Source organism: Oxyura jamaicensis, chromosome Z (genome assembly GCF_011077185.1).
Source record: "Oxyura jamaicensis isolate SHBP4307 breed ruddy duck chromosome Z, BPBGC_Ojam_1.0, whole genome shotgun sequence".
Lineage (NCBI taxonomy): Eukaryota > Metazoa > Chordata > Aves > Anseriformes > Anatidae > Oxyura > Oxyura jamaicensis.
Genome location: NC_048926.1, coordinates 3,061,712 through 3,070,973, shown reverse-complemented (window position 1 = coordinate 3,070,973; position 9,262 = coordinate 3,061,712). Strand labels below are relative to the sequence as shown.

At 59.9% G+C, this 9,262-nt stretch overlaps 1 protein-coding gene across 6 annotated transcripts in view; it reads right to left on the bottom strand.

The window, feature by feature from the left end:
* SKOR2 (SKI family transcriptional corepressor 2) overlaps positions 1–8,663 on the bottom strand; it is a 34,033-nt gene extending 25,370 nt beyond the window's left edge. For 4 of the 6 annotated variants that reach the window (XM_035310546.1, XM_035310547.1, XM_035310543.1 and 1 more), the window contains exons 1-2: positions 8,495–8,656; positions 1–2,071 (exon numbers count right to left, since the gene is read on the bottom strand). The exon at positions 1–2,071 is cut by the window's left edge and continues 197 nt beyond it. In XM_035310546.1, coding sequence (XP_035166437.1) covers positions 1–2,038 — 2,038 coding nt within the window. In that variant the 5' untranslated portion in view covers positions 2,039–2,071; positions 8,495–8,656. Of the gene's footprint in view, positions 2,072–2,566; positions 2,709–8,494 lie in introns of those variants that run through there. The other 2 variants (XM_035310548.1, XM_035310544.1) reach the window with 2 other exon arrangements.
* Between the last annotated feature and the right edge of the window lie 599 nt (positions 8,664–9,262).

Sequence of the window (9,262 nt, the reverse complement as noted above, 5' to 3'; positions counted from 1 at the left end):
GCGAGAAGCGGCTGGAGGCCACCAGGGGATCAGCCTCATCCTCCTCCTCCTCTCCATCCTCCTCTTCCTCCTCCTCGTCCTCCTCCTCCTCGGGGGGCTTGTGCCCCTCGACGTCCACCTCGGGCTCATCCTCCTCATCCTCCTCCTCCTCCTCCTCGCTGCTGTCCTCGCTGGCGAAGCTGCAGCTGGTGCCTCCGGGGGAAAGGAGGCGGTGCTGGGGGTGCGGGGGCGGCGGCGGGGGGTGCGGGTGCCGGTCGCAGCCCCCATCCTCGGGGGGCGGCGGGGGCGGCGGGGGGGGCAGCAGGAGCTGCAGCGGCGATGCGGGGCGGTGCGGGCCGCCGCCGTGCAGCTTGGCCAGGCTCTCCGAGTCCTCCTTGCCGCCCACCGGGCGGAAAGCGCTGGAGTGGTGGTAGCCACCGCCGCCACCCCCCGACTTGCGGCCGCCCCCCGCGGCTTCCAGCAGGTGCGGGGGATGCGAGGGGACCCGGCCGCCCCCAGCCGCCCCGCCGCCCCCTTCCGAGGCTGCGGGAGAGGCCGGCTCCGCGCCGCCGCCTCCGCCAGGGGGCGACTCGAAGAGCGGGTCCCGCACCGCGGCGGCGGCGGGGGCTTGGGGGGGAGCGGCGGAGGCGGAGGCGGGGGTCGCGGCCAGCCCCGGGGCTCCCGGCTCGCCGCCGGGCTCCGAGAGGTCCAGGAAAGCCTGGCGGAGCAGCCCGGCGCCGTCGCCCAGCGAGCAGCCCAAAGCGCCGGGGGGCTGCGGCGGTGGCTGCAGGTAGGTGGGCACCGGCAGGCCGGCGGGCGTGCGGGGCGGCCAGAACATGCAAAAGGGCGGGTAGAAGGCGGCGTCCTTCCTGCCGGGCCAGAAGAGCCCCGAGAGCCCCCCGCCCGACGCCCCCCCGCCGGCCTTGTGCCCCCCGCCGAGGGTCTCGGCCCCGCCGCCCCCGCCGCCCTCCTCCTTCTTGTGGCACAGCCCGAAGGCGGCGGCGGGGAAGCCGTAGGGGTGCGGGAAGAGCCCCCCGCAGGCGGGGAACTTGTGCAGCACGCCGCCGAAGGAGCCCTTGCTGGGCACCGGGATGACCGGGTAGCTCCGCGGGCTCTTGCCGCCGTGCACCGCCGCCGCCACCGCCTCCTGCAGCTCGTCGTCCTCCTCGAAGCGGGGCCGTTTCTGGTGCAGGTCCGGCGGGGCGGCCAGCAGGTGGGGGCTCAGCAGCCCCCCGCCCACCACGGCGGCCGCCGCCTTCACCGAGCCCAGCGGGTGGCAGGGGGCGGCGGCGGCGGCGGCGGCGGGGGGCGCCGGGGGGGCGGGCGGCAGGGCCCGCTTGCGGCTGCCGCCGTTGAACATAGCCTTGACGTCCTCCCAGGCGAAGACCAGCTCGTCCTGGGGGCTCTTGTCGGTGAGCTTGAGGTGGCGGCGCCACGAGTTGAAGTTGGCGGCGTCGGGCTGCGTGTACTTGGCGTCGGGGGTGCGGTGCGAGTGGAAGATGAACTTGTTGGGGGAGAAGTACATGCTGCAGTAGCTGCACTTGATGCACTTGGCGCGGGAGCTGTTGTAGCGCGCCGGGATGAAGCTGCCCCGGCAGCCCCAGGCGCACTCGTGCGACACGTCGAAGGCGAAGTTGTCCGGCAGTTTGGGCGGCCGGTTCTCCCCCAGGAAGGACTTGCAGAGCCGCTCGGCCTCCCGCTTGGTGATCATGCCGCAGCGGCGGGAGGAGATGGGCATGGCCCCGGCCCGCCGCAGGATCTCCAGCTGCACCGGCGTGCACTGCACGCAGGTGATGCCCAGGGCCACCCGCCGGTTGTGGATCTCGTTGTAGCTGAAGTTCTTGAGCAGCGTGTTGGAGATCTGCGCCAGGCACAGCCGCTCCTGCCCGTCGATCACCAGGGACACGATGGGGATGCCGTAGAGGATCACCTGCCCCACCTGGTTGGGCTTCATGGCGGCGTGGCCGGCCCGCGGCTGGCTCATGGGGTCCGGCGGGTACGCGCTGGACGGCGACGGCAGCAGGATGTCCGTGGGGCCGGGCAGCGGGCTCGTCGCCATCTCCTCAACGACGGGGGGGCTGCTCTGCTCCAGCTGCGGCCGCCCGGGGAGAAAAGGGGGGAGAGAGAGAGACAGAGCCGTCAACTGGGGCCCCCATCAGGCAGGAGCCCGCCCGCCCCATCCGACGGGTGCCGAGCATCCCGGTGCGGCTCCCTGCTTGGCCGCGTTCCCCGACGGCGGAACCGGACCCTGAACCCTAAACCCGCCCTGACAAGGGAGCGAGCGGGGCTCCGCAACAAAGCGGGAAGCTGAGAGCCGGCCCGCTCGCACACGGCGTTTCTCCGACGGCCACCCCGCTACTCCCCGCCCGCGCATCCCCCTCCGCTCCCCCCCCAAGCAAATCTCATACCTTTCCCATAAAGACGGGTCCCCAGCCCTCGTCCCCCAGCTCACACCCACCTCCCCATCCTAGAAAATCGCCACTGCTCGGCAAAACCGCCCGGCAGCATCCTCCGGGGGAGAGGGGTTGGCCCTCCGGGGAAGGGAGATGGAAAAAGTTCATTTCCCTGGCCTCCCGGCTCCCTTTACCTCCGCGGGTGCTCTCTAGCCGTGCCGCCGCCGCCGCCGCCGGGCCCCCCTCCAGCCGCGCATCCCCGCAGCAGCGCAGCCACCAGGACCCAGCCTCTGCGCGGAGCCTCCGCGCTTCTCTGCCTCCCCCACCCAAAACGTGGGTGCGGTGACGTCAGCGGGGGGGGGGGGGGGCGGGCCATGCCGTACTCACCCCCCCCGGCCGGGGGTCCGGCCCCCAGCCCTCCCTCTATCCTTTTTTCCCTCCCTCCCCGTCCCAGGAGGGGTCGGGGCGCCCCGTCGGGGGGCGCCCCCCTCCCCCCCGTCGCTTTCCCCCGGGACCCCGCTCAGCGCTCCCCCAGCCTCACCCGTGCTCCGTCTCCCTTTAAGGGGTGGGGGGGGCTTTTCCCTTCCCCCCTGTTTTTTTCCCCTCCACATGGTATTCTTCCAAGGAATTGGATGCGCTCAGTGAGTAGACAAGCCGCGTCTTTCCGCAAATTGTATTTTTGAATACCGTCAGAAATTAAAGGGCGGGGAGAGAGAGAGAGGGAAAAATGGAAAAATAGTTGATTTCAGGCAACAACGGGATGCAGCTGCTGCGACCCTGGCGAGGGTGGCAGTGCCGCGCTCCCCAAATTGCGGTTCTCCATAAAAAGACAGACCCGGTCTGAGATTCTCACTGAGGAGCTCGCAAAGAGCAACACGGTGCAAATGGTATTTTTCTAATTTCATTATGCGCCCAACGAGGGGAAAAATAAAAATAAAAATCCCTGCAAATAGTCTGCATCACGGCTGCCACGTCCACCTCTTTTTTTTTTTTTTTTTTTTTTTTTTCATTTTTTTCTTTTCTTCCCCCCCACCCCCGAACAGGTGAAACGTAGATATTTCATGGTCTTGCCGAATCTCGGCAGGGAGCAGGGACCTGCCGAAGGTCCCATTCCGGCGGCAGGGGGGAGCGAAGAGGCCAAATATGCCCACTGCCTTCCTTTCGGGAGAAGAAAACTGCGGAACCGGCTAAAAACCGCCGAGAAAAAAAAGGAAATAAAGGAAAACTCTATTCTGGCTAAACCGGGGGGGGGAAATACGGAGGATTGGGTATTTTATAATACCCCTCAGTTTTTTATTTTTCTTTTACAAAAATGAATCCATCTCTGTCTTTCTTTCCATCCACATGAGCAATGCCAAACGTTTCTGCGCATTTACCCACGAAAAAGTGATGTGTGATTTCCCTTTTTCTTTCTGTTTTTCTCTCAGCCGTCCCAGAGCCGGGAGAAAATCTCGGCGCCGACCTCTCTCAGGACACCCGCGGGCACCTCCGGCTCTCTCCGCTCTTTGTGCCGGGCAGCGGAACGTCGGAGCCCCCCGTTCACTCGGGTCCGCGATAACTTGGCAAAATCACACCTCTCCTTATTACTTCTGTCACTTCTTATTAAACTCCGCTCGCCCCCGTTCCGCGACTGTCACACGGACCCCCCCTTTCCCCCCCGTTTTCTCGAGCCTCTTCTGCACGGAGCCCACTGCTTTCGTGTGAGCAATAGCTGTAAGCCTCACATTGGTGACATTTTAATCAATGCTTCCTAGCCAGACTGACATGAATTTTACACTTCAAAACTCTCCTCCGCCAGCTAATTGATTCAAATTGTTTTATTGGTTAAACCCGTGTCACACATTGTATGATCTATTACCACGCCACGGAGAAAATCTCCCTTCCTTGTCTTCGGCACCGGGAGGGACGGGGGGGTTATCGGGAGAAGCCGCCGGCCCTCGCGGGAGCTCAGAGCGTGCAGCGGCCACCGGACTGCCCGCTCCCCGAGCGGCGGTGGGGCCCTGCCCCGGTGGCTCTGCCCCGACGGTTCCCGGGAGAAGCCGGGATGTGCAGCCTCCCCTCGGGCTCTGAGCCCTGCTACAGAGGAGGGCTGCAAGAGGTTGCAAGGGGCGAAAAGGACGCGGGGGTAGCGCAACGCGTCTTCAACGAAGGTCCCCCCTTCGGTCGAGCCTCCCAGACCGAGAGAGGCTGAAAACTCAGGCTCGGTCCTGGAGAGTCTTCAGTCAGCGCTTTCCTTTTCTTTCATGGTCATTAAACGAAAAGCAAAAGTAAACTTTCTCATTCACCTGCTCAGCTCCACTGGCCTCTTTGCAAAGCATAGCAGAAATTGGAGGGCTTCCTCAATTGCTGCTGTAGGGAGAGCTGAACCCCAGGGGGACTTAGGAGTGCCGGAAAGTGCATGACATTGCTGCTGCCCGCAGCCACATCAAGGGGCCTCAGCTCAGTGGAACTCTCCGAGGTGGGAGCAGACCGATCCGCTTCAGCACCAGGGCGAGCACATACATCTTTCCCTACTTTTTCTCCACGTAAACCTGTTGGGAATATTCGTGGAGCAGCGCGACAAGGGCGTAGGGTGAGGGTGACGGAGAAAGGTCGGGCTGCCCAGGGGCCGGGCGGATCCCGCAGGTGGCCCCGAGGAGGGTGCGTCCCGCCGGGCTGCCGCAGACGCTACCGACCCCATGGATACTACCGGGGACGGCCGGAGCCCAGCGCGCACCCCACCAGGGGCGGGGCGGCCATCCCGTCTTGGAAGGGGGTGTCTGCACACTGCAGAGCCGGGCTCCCGTCCTGCTGCCGCCTCCAATTAGTCCCTTTCATCTATTTATTTATTTTTTTCCTCTTGCCGTTTGCCATGGCTAGAATGGAGCCGCCTCCTTAGAGGAAAGCAGACGAACTTCTCCCAGGAGCTTGGGAGGGATAAGCACGAGTACTGGCTCCTTTTCCCTCTTCCCTTCCCTATCGCGATCCTGCCCTGGAGTGGCTAAGAAGCGAGGCGAAAACAGCAGATCTCCTTGCTGCATATTGCCTCGTGCAAAATAGAGCAGCAGAGAAAAGTGGCCAAGTTTAAACCACGCCATCCCGTCCTTACGGCCTTTATTTACTTCCACGGTGCTTCAATATTGTAGCAAACAGGCCACGAGGAACGAGATAACCTCGCTGCGTTTAAAAAAACACAAAGAAAACCACCCCCAACGCGGACCCATTCCCTCCTCCCACCCCTCCACATCCCATTGAAACTTACAGCCATGGAAGTAGCAGGCATACAAGGTATCGTTATAAACCCATATTTCCGAACAAAATTTAGGAGGCGAAGGATGTTTTAAAAATAGTTTGGGGTACATTTCACTGTGCCACTTGGTCTACAGCGAGGCCATTTTCTAAGTATTTTTTTTTAATCGCCTTTTTTTTTTGTATTAAGCGGAAAGCAGAGGGGCATTTAGAATAGAGGTGGTCCCATCTGGAAAACCCCGGAGCTCATTTAGATCACATCACTTCGGGCTTTTGTCTCTGCTCTTGAATAACCCAGCTAGGCACAACAAAAGGGCAGAGATCCACGCGGAGTTTTTCCAGTGGCAAGAGGACGCCTCGAAAAGATGCGGCTACAGTCATTACAACGGGAAGGGGAAAAGACTCGAGCGATCTTCTCCCGGCACTTTAAAAGGCACTAGGAGAGTTTAGGGCTCGGGCATTTCGGGGGAGTTTGATACCCCTCCAGCAGCTGAAAGCCAGCGCGGCGGCAGAAGGAAAGGAAGCACGAACAGCAGCATCTTTTGTCTGATGGAGCCCTGTTACCTTCCCAATATAATACGCTCCGAGTAATGAAAACCGAGTTGGCCGTCGCCGAAGGTACGTGCAGACCCCCGCCAGCACACGCGGGGACCCCGTCGGAGAAAGGGGCTCCACCGGAACCCACCCACCCGAAACGGCACCAAAATCGCGATTTGCGATCTTGCTTTCCTCGGAGGAGAAGCGACTCGCAGCCCGGAAGGAGACCGCTGCGACGCATCCCATCCTCATCCTCCCCAGCGCCTGAAAGCGCGAGTGCCTTTATTTTTGTCCTGTCTGGGGACGTGACGGCAGGGGGACAACAGCTGCACATTTAGAGGTGGGTGAATTAACCCCCGGGGGGAGGGAAAATCCCAAACGAAAAACACCTCAGCTATTGATTTTGCTTTCCGACACATAAATTAAAGCGCTGTGAACGTCTCCCATCAGCAACGCTCTTGCTTTAAGTATTTAAACGAGCAACAAACTTCCACGGCAGTAAAACCGAGGCCCCGACGGGGCTTGGGACCGACGATCCCAAACTTCCTAGGGAAACGTGACGTTATGGGACGAAGACTCATCGCGTCAGTAAATAATTCAGTTTTGCCTCTTCCACAACCCAGTAACCTTGGGTATCTTAGAAAGCAGCTTGTACAAACAGGCAATTAAGATGAGCGCTGAGACTTTCAGAGGAGATATAATGAACCAGCTTTAATTACTATCTTGAAATTAAAAATGTAATATACAGATTTAAATTTATTTTCACCTAAATTGTGTATAAAATTATATGGCTTCTTTTTTTTTCAGGCTAAGAAACGAATTGCCACCAAGCTTGCCACTAAAAAGTCTGAAGTACTTTCCAAACCCCGTTTCCCAACACACAGTAATAATGATACATTTATCATTACTGATGACCACCCACTGGTTTATTATTGCTTTGTTGCAACTATTACAATCAAGAGATTTCTTTATTTACTGTTAACATTCACTTAAAGCTGAATGTTAATGACTCTTCTGAATTCACCAAAGAGTTTTCTGTTATATTTCAGGAGTAGTTACGGTTTGGGTTTCAGAAAAGGCATAAAAGAAGGAGAAATGCTGGGTGATGGTTTGTTCTTTTTTATTTTTTTTTATGCCCGCTTCTTAAGAGGCTGTTTGAGAGGATTTGTCGGATTTTCAAGGAGTTGCAAAAGGCTTGGCATAATGCACGTACTTGACTGTAGCTAATTACGTGAGTATTTTATTACAGGAGATTCATTCATTATTGATAAATGTTTGCAGTAACTTCCTGCTATGTAGAGTTGTATTTTATGAGGAATAAACAACCTGTGGGGATTGGGATTGTTTGGCTTTTACGCTCCTGCTCTCCTTGACAGTTCACATTACCCACTTAGGGGTCTGGCTCGTCACCTTCTGCCTCTCCAACCAAGTGGAACTTCTTTCCCCTTCCACCACCACATCCCCCGTCGTGCCCCCCCCCCCCGGGCGCGGCCGGGGGGCCAGCCCGAAATTAAAAGGGGATTGGTGGGGGGGGATGTTCTGCTACGAGCGCGCTTTCCCTACAACCAGCTCTATATGGGTTGTTTCCAAAGGCTTACATACACCGCGATGAGCCCCTGCCCCGGGGCAGCCGACGGTCAGGAGCTGTGCAACAAGCATGCAGCCGTCGAGCAAGGGCTTGGGGGGAGAGGGCTTTCCCCAGGGCTGCCCCAGTCTGCATCTGCTTTCCCCCACCCCGCTTTGGCCGCGGCTCTCCGGCCCCCAAGACCCTCAGGGCGCAGCCGGTAAATATACTAATAAAAATGCGTCTTCTTCCCTCCCCGCGATGTTCAACCTCGGAGCTACTGGCAGAGGCTGTTGCCGTCTTCTATCCCACCTCCTGGGATTTCCCAGGCCCTCTCCCCCCACACCAACCCCTTTCCGGCGGGTGGAGGTAGGGGGTGGATACCAAGCCCCAGAGGGGTCCTCGCTTCGGGGAGCGCCGAGCCCTGCGCCTCCCGGCCGTTCCCTCAACCCGTCCTGAACTTCATGATTTCGAACGTAAATTACAAAAATAATACATATTCTATATATAACTAGGCGAGAGAGGGGAAGGAGGAGACTCGTAGTCCCAATTCATTGCCCCTTCCCTCCCATGCAGCCCAAATTTTCGGGGGACAAGGCGAGTGATCCTCCCCGGCCCCCCTTGCCCCACCATCCAGTGCCGGGCATCATCCTTCCTCCACCCCGGGCTGCACGACCCATCGCGACAACAAGCGACGATATCTCCTCGTTCCCCTCGTTCAACCCCAGGAGGTGGGTTCCCCACCTCTATCCCTGCCCAGCTCCCCCCTTCAGCCCCAGCCCCGCGGGTTTACCTGGCCGCCCGACCTCCATGCCCCCCCTTCCCCGGGCCGCGCTCCGCGGAACTTTGGCTCCTACCTCTGTCGCGGCGGCTGTGCCGCGGGTGGCTCGGGTCTCGGACGCCTTCTAGCAGCCAGGCAGCGCCCTGCAAGCGGCACGGGGAAGCCGCCCCCTTCCCCGGCCCCCTCCCCTTGCCAGGGGGCCAACGGCCGCCCCCACTCCACCGCTGCCGCCGCCACCCCCGGGCAGGTCCGCCCCGACGGCTGCGGAGGATGGAGGGATGCCCCACGCCTTATGAAGTGGGTCTGGAGGGGGGCAAGAGGCACCCTGGTGTGGGGGCGGGCTCTGCTTCCCAGACCCCCCACCCCCCTTCCCCTAAAAAAAATAAAAATCCTCGCACCTCTTCTCTACTTCTTCCACGGAAAGCCGAGCACCTCCGCAACCCGGGGCGCCCTGTGGGACAGCAGGAGGGAACCTCCCCAAGAACACGGCCCTACAGAAGGGGAGGGGGGACAAGACTGCACCCAACACCCCCCCCTTTCCCGCACAGCCCCCGTCCCCAGCAAACACTCCCCGCCGATCACCCGACGTGTGGAACAAGGCGGCTGCTTAAAAACACAAAGCCGGAGCCCTAATGAGTTCAATTACAATGTGGTAAACACATTGCCTCTACGCTTTAATTAAGCCGGCTGTCCAATTTTAACTCATTAGTAATTCATTAAGAGAACAGCCTTTAGCTGGCTGCAAGGAGAGGAGCACTACAGCTTGTGCTGTTAGGCTGC